The sequence below is a fragment of the Coregonus clupeaformis genome, chromosome 18 (assembly GCF_020615455.1).
Source record: "Coregonus clupeaformis isolate EN_2021a chromosome 18, ASM2061545v1, whole genome shotgun sequence".
Lineage (NCBI taxonomy): Eukaryota > Metazoa > Chordata > Actinopteri > Salmoniformes > Salmonidae > Coregonus > Coregonus clupeaformis.
This window is the reverse complement of record NC_059209.1, coordinates 20,356,741-20,380,498: the sequence shown is the minus strand read 5'-3', so window position 1 is coordinate 20,380,498 and position 23,758 is coordinate 20,356,741. Positions and strand designations below refer to the sequence as shown.

The 23,758-nt window shown below is 44.2% G+C and overlaps 1 protein-coding gene across 1 annotated transcript; it reads right to left on the bottom strand.

Moving 5' to 3' along the window:
* Window positions 1-3,958: 3,958 nt before the first annotated feature.
* gda (guanine deaminase) lies at window positions 3,959-21,412 on the bottom strand. Its single transcript, XM_041862790.2, has 14 exons — window positions 21,136-21,412; window positions 18,891-18,979; window positions 18,587-18,758; window positions 17,870-17,957; window positions 10,222-10,327; window positions 7,754-7,781; window positions 7,447-7,554; window positions 7,144-7,251; window positions 6,829-6,926; window positions 6,516-6,583; window positions 5,818-5,964; window positions 5,288-5,409; window positions 4,674-4,701; window positions 3,959-4,436 (listed from the first exon to the last, which is right to left on the bottom strand). Exons 1-14 carry the CDS (start codon window positions 21,262-21,264, stop codon window positions 4,366-4,368), a joined length of 1,362 nt encoding a protein of 453 aa, XP_041718724.1. The 5' UTR covers window positions 21,265-21,412; the 3' UTR covers window positions 3,959-4,365.
* Window positions 21,413-23,758: the final 2,346 nt, after the last annotated feature.

The window sequence follows — 23,758 nt, the reverse complement described above, 5'->3', positions numbered from 1 at the left end:
AGGCCTAGGTGTGTGGAGACCAATTGTAGCATACATTATGAGGAGGAAAGTATAGTCCTACACAGGGGCGGTGTGTTCAATAGGGCGATATGGGCGACGCACTGCCAAACGGGAAAAGGAAGGGATTTTTTTTCTAATCAATTATATCACGGCAACAGTAGTTATCAGTGTTCTAATCTGATCTGACTGCCACTAAATGTCCAATCAGGCTAAAGTCGTGCTTCAAATGCCCCCCTTTTGGGGCGATTTCAGTCAGGTTGAAAATCACCCAGAAGTCTGTCATAGACTCCCATGTAAAATCTATTTTTTCAAATTTCAGAGCTTTCAATACAATCTCTATGGGTTTCTGAGGGCTTTGCACTTTACGCGCTTTCGTCATACGTAACGTAACCATGAACGTAACTAAGAAAATAGCGGGTAGCAGCGTCTCTGTTGCGACTTGCAGTGTGGCGTTATCTTATGTTTTTAATTTGTACACTTAGTGGCGTTATTTTATGTTTTTAATTTGTACACTTAGTTTACAAACATTCTGCCAACCATGGATTTCCAGTGGTGGGTTTTGGACTGATCTTGTTGATCGTGTACATACCCGCTACGAACGGACTAAATAATGAAAACGCTGCTGGCAGCGGGAATCCAATACAGCAGAACAAACTTCCCTTACCCACCACCTTGCTGATTAATGCCCAGTCACTGAGGGGGAAAGCGGATGAGTTGTCAGCGAATCTGCGCTTCCAACAGGAATATCGGGAGGCCTGTTTATGGCATTTACTGAGACTTGGCTGGATGACAGAGTCCCGGACAGAGAAGTGGAGCCGGCCGGCTTCACCCTGGTCAGAGCGGACCGCGATCTGACAGTCACAGGGAAAATCGATCCTGGTAAGAGAGCGACTCTGTACCCCCGACATTGAACTGCTTTCTGTGTCACTGCGACCTTACTATCTGCCCCGTGAGTTCCCCCAATTGTTTGTTACCGTTGTGTACATTCAACCAAAAGCTAATATAACAAAGGCATCAGAGATTATTTATAATCTGTCACAGAAACTGGAATCCATCTCCCCAGATCAGTCAATAAATGCTTCTGGTATTGACTTATATGCTGCCCCTGTCTTCATGTTGTTGCTGGACATATCTTTTTTAAAATGTGTGTAGGTCACCTAAATCATCAGAAAAATTGCCCCCCCTGAGAATTTTTTCAGGAGCCGCCACTGGTCCTACATTTTTTTTCCAGTTTCACTGACTCAACCAATGATGTACAGTTATTGTATTTCAATTATTGCGATCCGGCCAAATAGGTTCCAGAACGAAACAGTCCAAAATTAAGCACTGCTGACAATTATGATAAATCATCTTATGGAATTGGATCATCCATTGTTTTGGGACATGTTTGCTGTAGACCAGAAACTTTAATCTCTGTAGTCCTTATAGTGGACCTGTCTGAAAACCTGTCTATGACAGATGTCCCACATTGGCTATGGTAGGCTGTCAAATGGACATGGTCACTTCTAGCTTTTCATCTGTCACACACAGATGGGTCTACAATGCAGTAGATATACGTGTGTGAGTGAGAGACAGGGAAAGTGTATCTGCCATAGAGGAATGTATGCTTTAACAAAATAATGTTTAAGCTATGCTGTTTGTAGTGTTCAGCCTCTATATTTTCATATAACCCTACGTTTTATCCTTTGACAAAGCTAATTATTTGCCTCCAGGCGTGAATACTCTCGTAAAATGTTACAAAGAGACACATTTTCACTTAAAATCATGCAAATACACCTTACTAAAATCTTTCAGAATATTTGTCCCTTTTACTTTGTAGCTTTTTCGGCTAAACTCAGCACTGTAGCGCGGAACAGCAGTGGCACAATAATTACCGGTAAGTGATAATGCCAGAGAAACTGGTATTTGGAGGATATATTGGCACGGGTGTTGCTAGGCCCGAGACGAAGTCGAGGATGCTGAAAAAGCCGGACAAATACAAAGATACAGACATGCCTTGGACATTACACACAGAGAAAAGCCTTGGACCAGTACAACTCCCTTCCCTCCGGGCGCAGATATAGATCCCTGGCATACAAGTCTAAGAGAACAGCTTCTAGTTTTGTGCCAACATCCATCAAACTCCTCAACTCTTGAAGTTCTTATTTTTATATATGTGTGTATATATAGCCTATGATTGCATAGATTGCTTCTAATCTAATCTATTATATTGTACATGTTCTCGTGTTCTATGTTGCTGTGTTGTTATATATCTTGTTTATATCAACCAGTCACCGTACATGAAGTTCCCTCTCAGGAAATGAAAGTTACTTGAATTGAATAAACCTACATACACTACCGGTCAAAAGTTTGGACACACTGACTCATTCAAGGGTTTTTCTTTATTTTGACTATTTTCTACATTGTAGAATAATAGTGAAGACATCAAAACGATGAAATAACACATATGGAGTCATGTAGTAACCAAAAAAGTGTTAAACAAATAAATATATATTTTATATTTCAGATTCTTCAAATAGCCACCCTTTGCCTTGATGACAGCTTTGCAGACCCTTGGCATTCTCTCAACCAGCTTCACCTGGAATGCTTTTCCAACAGTCTTGAAGGAGTTCCCACATATGCTGAGCACTTGTTGGCTGCTTTTCCTTCACTCTGCGATCCGACTCCTCCCAAACCATCTAAATTTGGTTGAGGTTGAGGTCGGGGGATTGTGGAGGCCAGGTCATCTGATGCAGCACTCCATCACTCTCCTTCTTGGTAAAATAACCCTTACACAGCCTGGAGGTGTGTTGGGTCATTGTCCTGTTGAAAAACAAATGATAGTCCCACTAACCCCAAACCAGAAGGGATGGTGTATCGCTGCAGAATGCTGTGGTAGCCATGCTGGTTAAGTGTGCCTTGAATTCTAAATAAATCACAGACAGTGTCACCAGCAAAGCACCCCTACACCATAACACCTCCTCCTCCATGCTTTACGGTGGGAAATACACATGCAGAGATAATCCGTTCACCCACACCGTGTCTCACAAAGACACAGCGGTTGGAACAAAAAATCTCCAATTTGGACGCCAGACCAAAGGACAAATTTCCACCAGTCTAATGTCCATTAGTCTTGTTTTTTGGCCCAAGCAAGTCTCTTCTTCTTATTGGTGTCCTTTAGTAGTGGTTTCTTTGCAGAAATTCGACCATATAGGCCTGATTCACACAGTCTCCTCTGAACAGTTGATGTTGAGATGTGTCTGTTACTTGAACTCCGTGAAGCATTTATTTGGGCTGCAATTTCCAAGGCTGGTAACTCTAATGAACGTATCCTCTGCAGCAGAGGTAACTCTGGGTCTTCCATTCCTGTGGCGGTCCTCATGAGAGCCAGTTTCATCATAGCGCTTGATGGTTTTTACCAAAGTTCTTGAAATGTTCCGTATTGACTGACCTTCATGTCTTAAAGTAATGATGGACTGTCGTTTCTTTTTGCTTATTTGAGTTGTTCTTGCCATAATATGGATTTGGTCTTTTACCAAATAGGGCCATATTCTGTATACACCCCCTACCTTGTCACAACACAACTGATTGGCTCAAACTCATTAAGAAGGAAAGAAATTCTACAAATTAACTTTTAACAAGGCACACCTCTTAATTGAAATGCATTCCAGGTGACTACCTCATGAAGCTGGTTGAGAGAATGCCAAGAGTGTGCAAAGCTGTCATCAAAGCAAAGGGTGGCTATTTGAAGAATCTCAAATATAAAATATATTTTGATTTGTTTAACACTTTTTTGGTTACTACATGATTCCATATGTGTTATTTCATAGTTTTGATGTCTTCACTATTATTCTGCAATGTAGAAAATACTAAAATAAAGAAAAACCCTTGAACGAGTAGGTGTTCTAAAACTTTTGACTGGAAGTGTACATTCATAAACACACACATTTCCCTTGACTTTGAAATAACAAAAACAACATAGACAATTATGTTCTTTGGGTTACTACCTAAGTATGACAACCAACATAGGATTCACTCTGAACTTCACGATGAGCAGCAATGCCATCTATTGGATTGTACTGTACGTAAGTACACTAGATCAGCGTTTCCCAAACTCGGTCCTCGGGACCCCAAGGGGTGCACGTTTTGGTTTTTGCCCTAGCACTACACAGCTGATTCAAATAATTCACTAATCATCAAGCTTTGATACTTTGAATCGACTTTGGGATGATTGAACACACATACTCCATATACAGTAATAATCCTTCTTGTTGAATACATTTTCCTCATCGCCTCCTGTCCTGTTACAACAGCAGTCAAGTAGACTGGTAGAGGGTTCAGACAGATGGTAACAAGATGACAACAAGCCAGCAACCAATCCCAACTCTATGGTCTCTCTACGAATGGGACCACTCTCTTCCCTGCCACGTACACCTCCGCAATGTTCCGATCATCCCCTGAAGGAGGAAGGGAAAGGGGGAACAAAGAAGGAAAAAATAACCTGAACATACTTTAGCGATTTTACAACACCTAGTGACCTCATCAAGAATTTCGGACCTCTTGGCTGACAGCTGCAAGGACCGTGGCTATCCGTGAATTCGCCACAATACTTTCATGGCATGTAAAGGCCCCAGCCAAGACTGAATACATTTAACATATTGTGTGAGAGACAGAAACAGAAATGAAACACTTACCCAAATTCAAGAACTTCTCCAGGAGCACCTGAAATCAAATGGAACCAAGATTAAGGTCATGTCATGGGAGTGATTCAGTCACATCCTGAGTTGTGGACTAGATTCCTATAATTTGGTTTCAAGTCTGATTCACGTCACATAGTTGATAAATCAAGACTGGACATAGACTTGGAGTGGTGAGCCTCATGATTTGGTTTAGACAGAATGACTCAACAGGTAACAGCAGTGATATTTCAACACCATTGAAGGCCAACGTAGTCAGGGTTCCCCATTTGATTTGGCCCCCAAGTTTTCTGAGCATTCTTTTCGGGGGGGTAAAAACACCGACAAATCAGCTCAAAGTTATTTTAATTTTGGAAATCTGTTTCAATGTATTCCCACGCATAATAGAGAGATATACAGGTATGTGATCATATACAAATGAAAGCAATGTTTGAAATTATTATGTTTTAGTCAAATATTATATCTGTTTGGGCTTCTTGCGATCAATTTGCTATCTACAAATTATTTGTAATTATGTTCCGGCCCCCTGACCATCTGCTCAAGAAAGAATTGGCCCGCAGCTGAATCTAGTTGATGATCCCTGCTCTATGTATTGGGAGATTGGTTCCTACCTTAGGCCCCTCTCCGTGGTTGATGAGGTCAATGGGTCCTCCTTCTATGGCCGTGTTTACCCGCAGAGCATCAAAGTCTTTCCCCACCTTAAAGTTTCCTGTATGCTCATCCAGGGACAGGGCTACAAACCAAACAATCAATCCAGAACTCAGAATATCAATAAATTATTCATCAATCAAGGCATCAATAAACAAATACATCGATGTACTGTTGGGTTCATTAAAAGGTTTTTGACTGTAGTGCAGGTCAAAAACATGTGCTGCAAAGTAGCTATACCTGTACCGTCAGTGGAATATATTTCATTGCAGTTTAGGTGATTGCAAATAAACTTGTTCGCTTGGCATCACTCTATGAGAGAGTTTGTCCTATGAGCAATGTATCGATGCTGCAGCACAGGCATTTTGAAAATTAACTTTTGAGCGCATGCATCTGTATCAATTCATAAATCATCATGTATCAAATCATTCATACTGATTGATGTATTGATTTAATAGTGGTGATGATGACTCTAACCCCCCAGGTCTCCCACCTTGGCTTCCTCCCAGTGTGGCCAGTCTGAAGACCTCCTCGAAGGTGAGCGTTTGGTACTGGGGGTTCTGGATGGTCAAGGCTTTAGAGGTGTCCAACGTTCTCCGCACAGCATCCAGCATAGAGGGAGAGTAGCCTCCTGCCACATCTACAAGGCCGGAAACACAGACAGACACACGCACAAGTGCATACACAGATAAATGTATTAATGCGTTAAACACAGAGCCAATTGCAACAAATAAGCGCTGGTTTTCTAAAAACTATACTAACGGGAGATAACATGCACCTTTGTGCTAAAATAAACCAGCAGATCAGCTTATCTCATGTTGTTACAGTGTCAAGCCAGTTTGATACCAGACAGCGGCAACTTTCGTCTAGGTTCTAGGTTCCCTACTGCCACCCTCAATGAAAAAACAACCTATTAGGATCATCCAAAATCATAATGAATGTAAAATAATAATTGTTAGAAAAAAATATTATCTGTGCCATTTCAAATAACTTTATTAGACTATAATTTAATTTTATAAAAATATATAGATTATTATATAACTCAATCACGATTGCCTTGATTTAGTTACAAATAAAAAATATGGACATTCAGGGATATTACATTAGACATAGGCTAAAAACAATGCAGAACATTGTGCTCTCAGGTAAAAGGAAGATGATCTGCTTTGTAGTGTGTTGTCATGGACTCACCTGTGCCCAGCCCCAGCTTTACTTTGTGGTTCAGAACCCTGCGGGCATCTAGCATACCACTGCACAACCTGGAGAGAGAGAAATGAGAGGGAGATGAGAGAATATGGGTGGGTTCTATCTTCAGTGCTGATATGATATCTAGTATCACTGCTGTGTTCTTAACTGGATAGGGTATGATATAAAAATAAGAATCATGACTTATTTTTAAATCCTGATTCTTTGGTCTTTCATTTCACATCTTCCATCAATGACCCTTGGGTAGACACAGGGGTAGTCAGGGAACGTGAACTGTAGGGTAATGAGAAACACTTACGAGATGTTGGAATTGGGACAGTGAGCGACGGACGCCCCTTTCTCTCTGAACAGCTTCAGCTCTTCATCAGTTAGGTGACAACCGTGAGCCATCACCGTCTGTGAACCATCACACCACCATCATCATCAACAACATCAGTATAATTACTACCATTACCACCGCTATCATTATAATCATCATCACCAATATCATCATCATGATCCTTACAACTATTACCACCACTATCATTATAATCAGCAATATTATGATCTTCATTATCCATAGAATGTCCTTGTAGTGTGTGTGTGTGTGTGTGTGTGTTTGTGTTGGGCTAACCTTGTCAGTGAGAAGGTTGTGTTTGTGGTAGACGTCTGTGTAGGAGTCGTAGTCTGGGAACAGCTCCTTCACCAGCTTCACCTCCTCCTTCGTCTCACTGATGTGACTCTGGGGATCACAGAGACGATCAATTAATTGTTTGAATCTTCAGGTGATTATCAATGTGTATGAATGCAAGAGAGAGATAGTGAGAGGGAGAGAATGGAAGGGAGATAAATACAGATACATAAATTATCCTCAAAGCAACACTCCCATGGGATCCTCTTGACTTGGTTACTGTGGCGACAGGCTGACAAGGCTCACCTGGATGTGCAGGTTGTTGTTCTGGGCGATCTCTCCCAGGTGACCCAGCAAGGCGGAGGAGCAGGATGGGGCGAAGCGCGGGGTTACCACCGGCCTTACAAGGGGGTACTGCCCCAAACAAGACAGAAAGACACCCAGTGAGCAAAACCCTAAAAAGCTCCTTTCACAGATTCTGATCACAAATGTGTCTGTGATATTATTATTTGGGGAGGGATACAATCCCTACATTGCCACTGACTTGTACATGTTCCCTTAGATTATATTATACTTAGAAACAGCCTGTGCTATTGGGGCTAAGGAGTCTTACCTTCTTCTTCAAGAGCTCACCAATGAACCTAGAGCAACACAAAACAATAATCAACAACACTTTTTTTTCTTTCTTCAAAAGAAGAATGCTGTATTACCAGACACAACCAACCAAAAAAAACTATTGACTCAGGAGTTGAGACTGCTGAGGTGTATTCTTTAGTTGCACACCATATCAAAATGTTTTGCAACAGAAACTGTTCACTCTAAACGAAAAACGTTTCACATTGAAAACGAATTTCAGGTAGGTCCCTCTCCTTCCAATCGCCTCTGTTTGGTTCCTAATTAATACACCCCAGACGTGTGTTGAGCAAGATGTGTGTGTAAGGAACGTCTGAATCCTGTTTTTCAGACTGCAGCAACTGGCTCAGAGCCAATGATTTCATCACTAATTTCTCCTTTCAGATTAGCTGAGGATGAATTTGCTTAATTTTGTTTTCTGAGGGCAATACTTGGAAAGACGGGAGAGATTTTTTTATTCTCCAACATCTTTATTTTATTTTAAATATGACAAATGTTGTGAGATATATTGTGAGGTTAGAGTAGCAGTTCCCAAACTAGGGGTCGCAACTGATATGAGAATGGGGTCGCGGGTGAATGTACAAAATCCTGAGAAGAAAAAATATATATATAGAAAAATATATATTGTATCATCTTTGTATCTCAAAATCATTGTAATGTGGTTAACCTTAAAAATCTAAATGAAAATTATTCTAATCTAAATGATACAATTAAATCTGAGAACGCCCTTAGATCATGGGAAAAGGCTGCACTTGACTGTTGCATTTGAAATCATTCCCATGGTGAATGGCTAGGCCCGCTATGCTATGAAACCACACACTATTGCAGATACTTTGATATTACCGGCCGCAATTGATATGGTGAAAACAATGAGTGGGGAGGCAGAGACACAGAAACTCACATCAATACCCTTGTCAGATAAAACTGTTAAACAAATAATTTACGCTATTGCTAGCAATCAAGAGGAAACTGACTAAACGAGTCAAAAACGCCCCAATTTACGCTCTCCAAATGGACGTTACCTGTGAGGGCCGAGATGCACATGCATTAACTTTTGTTCGCTATACATGTTGGGGGATGCTATTCACGAGGACATATTTTTCTGTCTCATGATTCCCAAGCATGAAACGGCACCAGGGATGTTCAGTGTGGCTATATTGACGAAAAACAGATGAATGTGACCGAATGCATTCACGGGTCACTACGGAGGAGTTTTGGTTCCTGACTTGTCCCTCTGAGCATTAATGCCGCATTCATAACAACTGGGAACTCGGAAATCTACGACTTCCGACTTCAGTGCATTCAAGACAACTGGGAACTTTGAAAAAACTATATACAACTGTGAAAAATCGTTTTGAACGGTCTCCCAACTCGGAATTCCAACTCGGGAACTCTGGTCTATTTCTAGAGCTCCGACTTACTGACCTAGTATTTTTCCGAGTTCCCAGTATTGAAAGAACCATAACACTCATGGTACCCTTCGCCAGCTCATGTCTGTGTGAACCTGGATTCAGTGCTCTCGCCTGCATTAAAACCAAATATCGATCCAGGTTGGATGTGGTCCTCTGTAGCTCAATTGGTAGAGCATGGCGTTTGTAACGCCAGGGTAGTGGGTTCGATCCCCGGGACCATCCATACGTAAAAATGTATGTACACATGACTGTAAGTCGCTTTGGATAAAAGCGTCTGCTAAATGGCATATTATTATTATTATTATGTGACAGCAGAGATGAGGTGCGCACTGTCGACCACGCCCCCTGACTTTGAGAAGCTCTGACGCGACATGCATCAAGCACACCCCTCTCATTAGTGGTGGTGAGATAAGATACATTCTGTCAAGACTAATTTGCAATTGACTGTCATAGCCCCACATTAAAAGCATGTGATGGTGAGTTGAGAAGACAATCAGAAATACTGTTAGAATGTTTTTCAATTGACTGCCATAGCCCCAAATAAAGAAAGAAACATTGGCTGTAAATTACATAATTTTTTTCACATGGTTGGGGTCCAGATATCAAAATGGGGTGGGCCAAAAAAGTTTGTGAATCCCTGTGCTAGAGGGTCCCATAAACTCATGTAAAGTCTATAATTAAATTTGTCTGTACCCATTGGTTCTTGCTGCACAAGCTCAATATGATGCTTTTCTTAGTCATTGTTCTTGCTCATTTGGTCATTTTTTTATGCATAAATGTCTTCGAGCTCTCAAGAGAAGTGCACATGATTTAGGCTTCCACCACCTGCTTATACATATAATAGAATAAAATAGAATAGTTTATCTTCTATCCTCCTCCGAGGAAATTATTTTCCATGTCACCTTACGGTCTTGAGTCATAAAAGAGTCAAAAGCCATTGTGAGAGCCCATAAACCCCTCCTGTGCAAAGCTCCTGTTCTAATCATTTAACTCTATTATGTATACAGGCTTGCCCCCTCTCCTATCTATTACCTACCTATTGGTTTCGTCTTGGGACTCTTCTGCCGTCTCTTTGTAATGTGGGACAAAGTTGTTTGTGTCCATACACACCTTGCCCACAAGGGCACGCTGTCCAAAATCGTCTGCAATGACAAGAAGCAATTGCAAAGGTCACCAAACTGGTCAAATCACCCATCAGGGGAGCTGCATTTGGTGTGATTAGAGTAGCACTCTGTCAAACTGTATCAGACTGGAGCCAGAAGTGACATTTGTGATGTTACTCATTAGCCAACGTCAGCATCCTGGAATAAACGAAATAATAAACTAAAGCTAACAGTAATCTCATAAACCAAAAGGCGGGCGCTATCGGTTGTGGTGAAACAATTCTGGTGTCCTCCCAAACTACAAACTCTGGACTGTTTAGGAGGAGTAATGCAACCACCAAAGGACAAACATTCCATGCATACAGTAAGTAGATGAGAAAGTGACAAATTCCACTCACTCCTCTACATACAAAACCCTATGTTCATGTCTTGTTCTGAGCTGGTGTTCGTAAAAATAATTTTCATTATAATGATGGAACGCAGCAAATTCATATTTTAATGCCCAGCCAATCCCTGAATCTGAAACCTGAAATTCAATACTTTAATTTACCTGCTTGCCCTACCCTTATTTAGCCTCACATTGAATTGTTTTATCATTTTATTGTCAGTACAACCAGGGCTACAAGTAGAACACAAAACAGTTACATTCATGAGTTTTATTGACAAATGTCAATAAAAAAAGGTATGCCAAGCAAAAACCTCTTAAAAAAATGTATTTGTAACGATCCCGGCAGTCTGAGTCGGGTCCTGTCTGTGGACTAGTTGTTATGTTCGTGATCTCCAGTTTCCCGAGGGTTCTGGAACGCTCCGGGGAGCTCTCTTGATTTCCGCACCTGCATCCCATCAGCAATCTGCACACCTGGTCCTGATCATCACCCTTCTTAGGCTCTGGCCTAACGTCCATTCCCTGCCGGATCGTTAGCCATGAACAGTAGGTTTACCAGAGTATCAGTCTTAGAGCCTAGCGTTAGTTTTGTTGTTTTGCACCTTGTTGGTTTGTTGCTTACTTACCCCCGTTTTGTTCCATCTGCAGTCACCCGTCCGGAACCTTCATCCAACCTCTGCCTGGTGGTCGGCGGCTGCCGACCCAGGATGGGATCAACCACTGCACCCCCAACAACTAATCAACGCCGCCCGCTCTGTTCCCTGGATTATTCAGCATCACTCTTGAACTTGTAAATAAACACTCACCTTCGTTTCAACTTACCTTGTCCTGGTCTGCTTCTGGGTTCTGGCTTAGCAACTCGTGACAGAACGATCCGGCCAGTAATGAACCCAGCGGACCTGGACTCTGTTCGCCATGCCATTACCCAGCAGGAGAAGATGTTGGGCCATCATAGCACGGTACTACAGGGAGATCGCGTTGTCAGTTCGGAACCTTTCTACCGGTCTGACGGAGGTCCAGAACCAACGCAAGTGTCCGGTGGAAGATCCACTACCGGTTTCACCCATCTCGCCTGCCGCTTCTGAAGCTGTGTCCTTCCGTGAGCCCAAGGTTCCGACACCGGATAAATATGAGGGGGAGCTGGGAAGATGCCGTTCCTTCCTTATGCAGTGTGGATTAGTGTTCGATCTACAGCCCTACTCTTATGCCACAGACAAGGCTAGGATAGCCTTGGTGATTGAGTTGCTGCGTGGTCGAGCGCTGGAGTGGGCTTCAGCCGTTTGGGAACGACAGGATCCCTGCATGGCTTCATACCAGGGGTTCACGGCCGAGATGAGGAAGCTCTTCGACCATTCCGTCCGAGGGAGGGACGCAGCTAGGCGCCTGTTTTCGCTTCGCCAAGGAACTCGCAGCGTGGCCGACTTCGTGATCGAGTTCAAGACGTTGGCTGTGGAGAGTGGGTGGAATGAGGAGGCTCTGCAAGCGGCCTTTTACCAGGGTCTGTCGGAGCAGCTCAAGGATGAGTTGATCTCCTATCCGGAGTCTAGTGATCTGGACAGCTTGGTAGCCTTGTCTATTCGGGTGGATAATCGAGTCCGAGAGCCGAAGGAGGGAGAAGCAATGGGCTCCGTCCAACCGATCAGCTTCTCAGGTTCCAGTCGGGTCGTCAAACTGCGCGGCTCGCTAAAGTTGGGAGGACTTTTAGCGAGCCAGTTTCGACCTCTCAATACCTCTGTCAGACCCCGTTTCCCGGCTACCCTTATGAACAGGAATCAGAGCTTAGCGATTAACGCTTTTATCGATTCAGGTGCCGATGGAAGCTTTCTTGATGCCGAGTTGGTGGAACAGCTGGGGCTTTCCAAGGAGCAATTGCCGGAAGCCATTGAAGCTACCACTCTGGACGGCAGTAGTCTGGCACGTATCACGATGAGGACTGAACCGGTTAAGATGCGGTTGTCGGGGAATCATTCTGAGATGATTTCATTCTTCATTCTGCCGTCTTCCCAGGTTCCTCTGGTCCTTGGATACCCCTGGCTGAAGGAACACAATCCCACGTTCGATTGGGTGACGGGCAAGGTAACGAGTTGGAGCCTTGATTGTCATGCTAACTGTCTCAAGACTGCCTGCCCCCATTCGGTTCCCAGTCAGGTGATTGAGGCTAAACCCCCAGATTTGTCCCTGGTTCCCGAGACATATCACGATTTGGGGGAAGTTTTCAGTAAGCAGAAGGCTCTGTCACTCCCTCCCCACCGACCATATGATTGTGCCATCAACCTGTTCCCTGGAGCTGTCTACCCCAAGGGAAGGTTATACAGTATCTCCCGACCTGAACGTGAGGCTTTGGAGACCTACATCAAGGAGTCCCTAGCTGCTGGTCTCGTTCGTCCCTCGTCATCACCCCCTGGGGGCAGGATTCTTCTTTGTGGGTAAGAAGGATGGCTCTCTTCGACCGTGTATTGATTATCGGGGGTTGAATGACATCACGGTCAAGAACAAGTATCCCCTGCCCTTGATGAGTTCTGCCTTCGACTCCTTACAGGGTGCTACGGTGTTCACCAAGCTAGACCCTACGCAATGCGTATCACATGGTCCGGATCAGAGAGGGGGACGAGTGGTTGACGGGTTTCAATACACCGATGGGTCACTTCGAGTATCAGGTGATGCCGTTTGGACTGACCAATGCTCCAGCGGTATTCCAGAGTATGGTGAACGACGTCCTGAGAGATATGATCGGTCTCTTTGTGTTTGTTTACCTGGATGACATTCTGATCTTCTCGAAGGAACCTTCCGACCACGTCCAGCATGTCCGGCAGGTTCTGCAGCGATTGTTGGAGAATCGCCTGTTCGTGAAGGCCGAGAAGTGCGAGTTTCACGCCCACACGACATCCTTTCTCGGGTACATCATCTCCAGGGGAGAGATTAGGATGGACCAGGAGAAGGTTAGAGCGGTTCTGGAATGGGCCCAGCCCGGTACGAGATTGCAGCTCCAGAGATTTTTGGGGTTTGCGAATTTCTACCGCAGATTCATCCGGGATTACAGCCGTGTGGCCGCTCCGTTAACTGCCTTGACTTCCAGTATCAGGACCTTCAAGTGGAATCCGGAGGCGGATCGAGCGTTTCTGGATTTGAAGAGGCGATTCACCAACGCACCGATTCTCTCTCAACCGGACACGGCCCGTCAGTTCGTCGTTGAAGTGGACGCGTCTGATGTGGGAGTTGGCGCCATCCTGTCGCAGCGATGCTCCACGGACAGTAAACTCCATCCCTGCGCCTACTACTCTCGTCGCCTTTCGCCTGCGGAGAGGAATTACGATGTGGGTAACCGGGAGCTTCTCGCGGTGAAACTTGCCTTGGAGGAGTGGCGCCACTGGTTGGAGGGGGCGGAGCAACCGTTTATTGTCTGGACTGACCACAAGAATCTTGCTTACGTGCAATCGGCTAAACGTCTCAACTCCCCGTCAGGCCAGGTGGGCGTTGTTTTTCGGACGATTCAAGTTTTCCCTGACGTTCCGACCTGGATCTAAGAACGGCAAGGCGGACGCCTTGTCCCGGATGTTCTCCAAGACGGAGGAGAGTGGGTCCAAGACCGAGACAATTCTCCCCCGGAACTGCGTCGTGGGAGCAGTTATGTGGAAGATTGAGGAGGAGGTGCTGGCGGCCCTTCGGACTCAGCCCGGTCCCGGTAACGGTCCACCCGGTCGGTTGTTTGTGCCTGAGTCGGTTCGTCCTGCTGTCCTCAAATGGTCCCACGCCAGCAAGATGGCTTGTCACCCTGGCGTGGCTCGGACAATGGCGTTTCTTCGCAGACGTTTTTGGTGGCCTGCCATGGCCGAGGATACTCGGGGTTATGTTGCTGCCTGTCCAGTGTGTGCGCAGAATAAGAGTACCAATCGGCCCAGCTCTGGACTACTTCACCCCTTCCTATTCCCCGGCGACCATGGTCGCATCTGGCCCTAGACTTTGTCACTGGGTTGCCCGCTTCTGAGGGGAACACGGTCGTTCTGACTATCGTGGACAGATTCAGCAAGTTCGCCCACTTTGTGCCTATTGCCAAGCTTCCCTCTGCCTCGGAGACGTCCGAGATCCTGGTTAGGGAGGTTTTCAGGGTCCACGGGTTGCCCAGTGATATCGCTTTCCGACCGTGGCCCTCAGTTTACCTCTGCTGTCTGGAAGTCCTTCTGTTTGGCCATTGGAGCTACAGTCAGTCTCACATCTGGTTTTCACCCCCAATCTAATGGTCAGGCGGAGAGAGCCAACCAGAAGATGGAATCCACGCTACGCTGTCTGGCCTCTTCCAACCCCACCTCCTGGGTCTCTCAGTTGCCTTGGGTTGAGTATGCCCACAATACTCTCCCTACATCTGCCACTGGGATGTCTCCCTTCCAGTGCCTGTATGGCTACCAACCTCCCTTGTTCCCTTCTCAGGAGAAGGAGCTCTCAGTGCCTTCTGTTCAGGTCCATATTCGTCGTTGCCACCGGACCTGGCATCGGGCCAGAAAAGCACTCCTTAGAGTTTCGGACCGGTATCAGCTCCAGGCGAATCGTCGCCGGATCCCCGCTCCCACCTACACCATCGGAGATAGGGTCTGGTTGGCCACACGGGATCTTCCTTTACGGACTGAGTCTAGGAAGTTGTTACCGAAGTTCATTGGTCCGTTTGTGGTGGAGAAGGTGATCAATCCGGTGGCAGTTCGACTCAAACTCCCGAGGACGCTCAGAGTCCATCCCACCTTTCATGTCTCCTGCCTCAAGCCTGTTTTCCTCAGTCCTCTGTTGCCTCCTCCGCCTCCTCCTCCTCCTCCTCGGATGATCGGAGGTGGTCCTGCCTACACGGTGCGTCGCATCATGGATTCCAGACGGCGGGGCCGGGGTTTCCAGTATCTCGTGGACTGGGAGGGGTATGGTCCTGAAGAGAGGAGTTGGATTCCGCGCGACAGGTCCTAGATGCTGACCTCATTAGTGACTTCTACCGCCTCCATCCTGGCGCTCCGGGAGTCCGCCCGGTGGCGTTCGTCGGAGGGGGGGTACTGTAACGATCCCGGCAGTCTGAGTCGGGTCCTGTCTGTGGACTAGTTGTTATGTTCGTGATCTCCAGTTTCCCGAGGGTTCTGGAACGCTCCGGGGAGCTCTCTTGATTTCCGCACCTGCATCCCATCAGCAATCTGCACACCTGGTCCTGATCATCACCCTTCTTAGGCTCTGGCCTAACGTCCATTCCCTGCCGGATCGTTAGCCATGAACAGTAGGTTTACCAGAGTATCAGTCTTAGAGCCTAGCGTTAGTTTTGTTGTTTTGCACCTTGTTGGTTTGTTGCTTACTTACCCCCGTTTTGTTCCATCTGCAGTCACCCGTCCGGAACCTTCATCCAACCTCTGCCTGGTGGTGGCGGCTGCCGACCCAGGATGGGATCAACCACTGCACCCCCAACAACTAATCAACGCCGCCCGCTCTGTTCCCTGGATTATTCAGCATCACTCTTGAACTTGTAAATAAACACTCACCTTCGTTTCAACTTACCTTGTCCTGGTCTGCTTCTGGGTTCTGGCTTAGCAACTCGTGACAGTATTGCATAAATGGTTTCCTTGGTGGTAAATTATTATCCAACTAGTCAGTGACAACTGTGTGGAGTTTGGAGTTTGTGACAGTAACTATGTGATCTTGTTACAATATTATGGACACTAAGTCCTGGGCAGAAATTGAACTTGGTGAAATAAACTTTAATATTCACAAGATAATTCTGAAATGCACCTGAGGGATATAGCAAAGCTCAGGAAAACATCAGGGACGATCACAATGCAATAATTGTGTATGATCTATGTAGAAGAACCCTTACCTTCTAGCAATAATTGTGTATGATCTATGTAGAAGAACCCTTACCTTCTAGCAATAATTGTGTATGATCTATGTAGAAGAACCCTTACCTTCTAGCAATAATTGTGTATGATCTATGTAGAAGAACCCTTACCTTCTAGCAATAATTGTGTATGATCTATGTAGAAGAACCCTTACCTTCTAGCGACTGTTGTGCGACGTGAGTGTCATAGAGCAAAACAGTCTCAGCTTTTCATAGTGGAGTCATAATAGTTTGTAGCTCAAACTTCTTGGACTTTAATGACGTTTTTGTGATAAGAACAGTTTTGGGGATCTGCCCTGGTCTCACAAACACCGCTCTAGATCAGCCCCCATCAATCGCACAGGCTAATGGTCGGCATCAGCAGATGCAGAAGAAATGGAGGAATCCAATGCAAAAAAAAGCTCTAGTGCAAACACACAATGTTTAAGAGGGTTTGGAACAGAACGACAGACCCCTCTCATTGAAGCCACAGAAGTTCAAGGCTGACTGCGGTACCGCAGGCATTGTGAATGGGAAAATGGCCATCTTCATGGTCAATCTTCATGTAAATAAAATACAAATTCGAAGACAATCATGGTACAAATAATTGCTTCTAATACACCATATGCATATCCTTCAACCGATAACTTTTTAAAATCACACACAGATTTGAGTTATTCAATGAGATGGGGCAGCACTGAGCGTTAACAAAACTTTCACACACTAGACTCCCCCAAATGACGGCTCGCACTGTGACATAAGAAATGAAACATTGTCAACATAACCTAACTACATAGAGAGGCTGGCCTAGCGGTCAACACAGCAGCCTCCGGACCACTTGTATTGTACCACCCCGCGGCGAGGTTAGAATCCCCACACCGCCACCTTTAATACTGTCTATCCCCTGCTGTCTGTCTCCCTACTTTCCTGTCTAAATAAATACATAACACATTTGAAAGAGGAGTGGAGTTCCAATCCCCTTTTTTAAAAAAGAGACTGTGATTGACACATTGTTGCATAACAACTTACCAGTGGAGGCATATGTGTGTGTATTCCAGGTACAGTTGTACATTATGTGACTGAGGTTAATGTTTAGAGCCAGTCAGATAACATCCTGTGCTCTTTTATCATATAGCATGCCTTGTTCTTCCCTTCCTCTCTCGGCCTTTGTCATAAAGTTATAGACTTATGTAATAAACACGAGTTATCCACAGGTGAGAAGACCACTGGGAACAGGTCAAAGTACAACCACTCTGATTATACCGCACAAACATCTGGGCTATGTTCAATGTTCAGCCATTGTGCAAGTGAGCAGTAGAGTGTGTGTCTGCACATTTGTGTGTTTATGTGTCTGTTTTCTCACTTGCGATTTGGCCCAGCAGGAGAGCAGCATCGGTATGTATTGTGGCAAAGTAACATGCCGTAGTGGTACCATTTCTCAGGGTTCTTTTCTGAAATAGACAGAGATTGTTTTAGTATTCAGGCCAAATAGGGCCTGTTCATACACACCACTCTCTCACTGCAATATCACCTGCCCTAGCCTGCTATGTGTTACATTGTATCCAGATTTCATCAGAATTTCTATGCTACTGTCTCACTCTGTGAGCTTTCCTTATGTAGCCAAGGAAGCAACCTAAATAGTTAACTTTTTTATATTTTTTGCTTCACTGCAGGTTGTTTAAAATAAGCTAAAGCTTCACAAATGTAAACTCTCTTTAACCTTTATTAAAAGGCCATAGCAGCTTGTTATTGGCCCTCCTTTGGCCCAACATTGGCATTCCTATCCCTGCACAGCAGTGAATTCCGAAAAACACGGGAAAATAGACACACAGGAGCAAAGACGGCATCCAAAGTTTCTGCTCCTGAGTGTCCATTATCACTGCAATATTAACCCCTGCAACACAAGGCTTCAAAAGTATAACAGACATTTAAAATAGGAAATAAGGATACGAATGGTCTATAATCCTCTATGCTAAATCCAGGTCTGTTTCAGTCCGTTTTCTAACATTTGGTGCCTAATGAACACGACCCTGATGACTTATATAGGCTGAGGTGTGTTAGTTTGGCCCAGAACGCTCACCACGACATGGGTGTAGACGTTGCGGGCGAACCCCATGTCTTTGTAGCGGGCCTCCACTGGGAAGGTGTACGTGTTGAGCCACTGTAGCAGGGGCAGGTCCAGGGCTGTGCCTGCATAGCTGTACTGAGACGCGTGGATGTGGGTGTCCACCATCCCTGGCATGAAGAACTCACTACAGACAACGATGACAACCAAATGGACTTTAGGATAATAACTAGGTTGTGTTCAGTCAGAAACAGATGAAGTGAAGTAGGAGTTACATTTGGAATCAGTGTTACTCTCATAGGATGGACTCTATACTCACTGCTGTCCAAGCTGTGTAACAGCCAAGGCCTCAAACCTCCACTTCTGTGAAAGACTGTCGACTTCCTGCCCACTCCCAATGAAGGCAATCTGTCAACATGAGAACCAACCAAAGACAATCAGAGCCTGAGAGAGACAATCAGAGCCTGACTCAACAAGGTGTTCATTCATTTAAATATAATTGATCCATACATGAAGTGATCTATTGTAACACATTAAGGCATAGCCGGATTACACATACCCTCAACATACAGTGCATTCGGAAAGTATTCAGACCCCTTGACCTTTTCCACATTTTGTTACGTTACAGCCTTATTCTAAAATGGATTAAATGAAAATATTTCCTCATCAATCTAAACACATTTTTGCAAATGTATTAAATAAAAACTGAAATACCTTATTTAGATAAGTATTCAGACCCTTTGCATGAGACCCGAAATTGAGCTCAGGTGCATCCTGTTTCCATTGATCATCCTTGAGATATTTCTACAACTTGATTGGAGTCCACCTGTGGTAAATTAAATTGATTGGACATGATTTGGAAAGGCACACACCTGTCTATATAGGGTCCCACAGTTGACAGTGCAGGTCAGAGCAAAAACAGAGCAAAAACCAAAGGAATTGTCCGTAGAGCTCCGAGACAGGATTGTGTCGAGACAAAGATCTGGGGAAGGGTACCGAAAAATGTCTGCAGCATTGATGGTCCCCAAGACCACAGTGGCCTCCATCATTCTTAAATGGAAGAAGTTTGGAACCACCAAGACTCTTCCTAGAGCTGGCCGCCCAGACAAACTGAGCAATTGGGAGAGAAGGGCCTTGGTCAGGGAGGTGACCAAGAACCTGATGGTCACTGACAGAGCTCCAGAGTTCTTCTGTGGAGATGGGAGAACCTTCCAGAAGGACAACCATCTCTGCAGTACTCCACCAATCAGGCCTTTATGGTAGAGTGGTCAGATGGAAGCCACTCCTCAGTAAAAGGCACATGACAGCCCACTTGGAGTTTGCCAAAAGGCACCTAAAGGACTCTCAGACCATGAGAAACAAGATTCTCTGGTCTGATGAAACCAAGATTGAACTCTTTGGCCTGATTGCCAAACGTCGCGTCTGGAGGAAACATGGCACCATCCCTACGGTAAAGCATGGTGGTGGCAGCATCATGCTGTGGGATGTTTTTCAGTGGTAGGGACTGGGAGTCTAGTTGAGATCGAGGGAAAGATGAATGGAGCAAAGTACAGCGAGAGTACAGAGAAATCCTTGATGAAAACCTGCTCCAGAGCGCTCAGCACCTCAGAAGGTTCACTTTCCAACAGGACTCTGAATGTCCTTGAGTGGCCCAGACAGAGCCCAGACTTGAACCCGATCGAACATCTCTGAAGAGACATGAAAATAGCTGTGCAGCGACGCTCCCCATCCAACCTGACAAAGCTTGAGAGGATCTGCAAAGAAGAATGGGAGAAACTCCCCAAATACAGGTGTGCCAAGCTTGTAGTGTCACACCCAAGAAGACTTGAGGCTGTAGTTGCTGCTAAAGGTGTATCAACAAAGTACTGAGTAAAGGGTCTGAATACTTATGTATATGAGATATTTCCGTTTATTTTATTTTTTTATACATTTGCAAAAATGTCTAAAAACCTGTTTTGTCATTATGGGGTATTGTGTATAGATTTATCAGAATAAAAAAATGCTATTTAATCAATTTTAGAATAAGGCTGTAACGTTACAAAATGTGGAAAAAGTGAAGGGGTCTGAATACTTTCCGAATGCACTGTATATATACTATACAAACAACATGCATCCAATTCCCCAATAGAGTACACCACCTAAACTCATAATTAGGATCTGGGGGGCATATGAGTCAGTTTGGGAAACCTTTGTAATAAAATCCATGTAATAAAAACATCACATGCATGAGAAAGCAAAATAATCGCAAGAAAACGATTTCCATGAAACTACTATTATTACAAAGTCCAGACCACATTTCACAACTTTCGTGACAGCTGTCACAGGTCCTTTGTAGCCTATATATCTACTGCTCATGTGTAGTTTTACTAGAGTTACACGCTGCACAATTATAACGGATTTTGGAAACAGGTTTATCTTCTTTTGAAGAAAATGTTATTTGTATGGGCCAATGGTATCCATACAAAAATGCTAAATCAAATTCTGGCTAATTTCTAAATGAATTAACATAATGTATGCTGTTCATAGATATTAAAATAGACTTTCACAGTTTAATTCTGACTGACCTTCCCCTCCATGTCCACTCCCAGAAGCCTATCCTCCAGAATTTCCACGGCTGTGTGATCGGTGGAGTGCACAAACGTCCCCCTGTAGACGTGCGCAATGTCCACAGCGGATTCGTTGGAGCTAGTCATCTCTATAAACGTTAAAAAAGCAGGGTTCGGCAGTTTGATGATAAAAATGAATCTCGTCTCGTTTTTATCCTCGGCAAGGACAGTGGGCGGTTAATCTGTGCGCACCAAGAAGCGACTCCACCTGCGGGCACAGTGCGACTGGCCACAAGCGTAGCGTGCGCCCGCATGGAACAGCCATAGCTGGAATTTTATTAGCCTACAGGGTTAATAAAAATAGGTTGTTATACTCAGCAATGGCGCATTGTTCATTTTCGTATCGTATGATAGTTTCCACTACTTAGACACAGGCAGAAGTGCTTACACAACATTGCAAGTAATTGTATCTTGAAGGTAAGTATCATACCGCTATAACCACACCAGTGATAAGGATTAGTAACATTTTATTAGAGGGGGTTAAAAGTGACAACTAAGAACAAATTCATGAGAAAAAAGCCATCATTCATAAGTATGTATCTAACATCTTAGCAGAAAATGATCGATTTGCAGTTAGCTAGCTAGCTAGCACATGAGCTGGCATTGCTCAAACCAAAATATTTATGCATTAGGAACTAGTTGGAATTATAAAAAAGGTGGGGGAAAAGGTCATAAAGACTCATAACCAGTAGGGGTTATGATCTAGGCCTAGTAGTACTAGTAACTATTCCACAGCTGAAATTCAAAATAAAACATGATGGGATGGATATAGGACTCAATCATTTCTGTACAGTGCAGTGACTGACGAGACATGGTCCTCTTTTTTTTTTAACCAGCTCATGTTTAAAACAAATACAATATGCGAAAACACCACTGGCGATAAAACTCACCACTATAACTGCGCCTCTGCTCTAGTTATTTTGTTTGCCTCCCGTTGTGCTGCGTTTACACAGGCATTCCACTTCTGATCTCTTTCCCCCACTAATTTCTCTTTTGACCAATCACATCAGATCTTTTCACATCATCTCTTTTTCAGAGCTGATCTGATTGTTCAAAAGGCCAATTAGTGAAAAAAAGAGATCTGAATTGGGCTGCCTGTGTAGAAGGAGCCATATCTGTCTCCTCTTCTCTGCCATCACTCTGTGCTTCCTGTTCTCTGTTTGTGTCTGCCTTACTCCTGAGAACCAAGGAAAATATTGTTTTTCCTAATCATATTTTTTGTGATTCAATAACTGTTTAGGGTTAAAAAAAGCATCCTACAATTTCCACATTTTAATTTTTAATTTTTATTTTTATTTTACAGCATGTCCACTGTAGTGGACAACAGGATCATTTGAGTACGAAAAGAGACACATTTGGTAGATACAAATTTTTACAGAGTTCTTACAGATTACAGAGTTTTTATGAACTAAGAATACATACATTTTGGGCTGTAGATTGATTATTATCCAAGAATACAGACATTTTGATTATACAATACACATTAATCATTCTTGAATCCTTTTCCTTACATTTCGCAAGGATAGCTTTACTATTAAAGCTTAACACTTTGTTATGTCCATATCCTTTGATTGGTCCCCTTGAATCCTTTCAGTGTTATTTGAACAATGAACATATAACTAATGTGTAACAGATTTATTTTGGATTTTTTCCTTCTGTCAAACTGAATCCAATCTAGCTTTTTCCTTCACTCTTCATTTTGTTCTTAGTATTTTCTTTGTTAGTGGTGAAAGTCCTGGAAGGACATCTCATGTACGTCTTTGGTACATCTCATGTACGTCTTGCTCTTGCAGCCCTTATTTCTGCATCTTTCTGCATGCTTGGTATCCATCATCTCAGGCATGTGCATGGTTCCTAGTCTGCGCACAGATGGCTCTGGTTGTGGGATCCTCATTTTAGATGGTGGCTCATACTCATCCTCACTCTCTTCACAGCTGTTTTCCAGTTCCGGACTCTCCAACAGCTCCTCAGCTAGGAGTAGTTTGAAGTCCAGGTACTGATGTGTGTTCTTGGATGGTCTGTGCAGAGCTTTGCTGTCAGACTGGTATTGTATCCAGGAGTTGGTGATGGCAACATCAAAGAAGTGACTGATCACGCGCGATGTCCACTTCTTGGTCCTGCTTGACATACGATAGAAGCTAAGCATGCGATCACAAAGATCTACGCCACCCATGTTATCATTATACTGCTTAATTACTGCTGGTCTTTTAACCTGGACCAGGTGCTTTTCTTTCTGGGACCATCTGGTACAGATGTCTTCTGGGTCTTTCCCATGTACAGTGGATGCCATGAGCACTGGTTTGTTGTCGAACCATTTTGTGATGGCCAGCTCAGGACTCTTTCTGGCCACTGACACTGATGTTCCTCTCCCCTCTTTTTTCAACTGTTTGTCTACTGGCAGCTGGCACAGCTTTGGGACACGGTTCTTCATTATAGTTCCAGTTGCAGGAAGGCCCTTTGCCAGCAATGCATCCAATAGATCTATGGTTGTGAAGTACCTGTCAAAGAATATGTGGCTTCCTGTTGGAACAGATTCAACCATGCGTAGAACTGCTGCAGCTCCAACTCCTAACCTTTGGAC

What these genes read in the sequence shown, in the direction of transcription:
- gda (XM_041862790.2), bottom strand. Translation starts at nt 21,264, where the DNA reads ATGACTAGCTCCAACGAATCCGCTGTGGACATTGCGCACGTCTACAGG. An exon ending in CCTGCTGGGCCAAATCGCAA is followed by an intron (nt 10,328 to 17,869) that starts GTGAGAAAACAG and finishes TTGTCATTGCAG; the next exon opens with ACGATTTTGGACAGCGTGCC. An exon ending in GGAGAAGTTCTTGAATTTGG is followed by an intron (nt 4,437 to 4,673) that starts GTAAGTGTTTCA and finishes TTCCTCCTTCAG; the next exon opens with GGGATGATCGGAACATTGCG.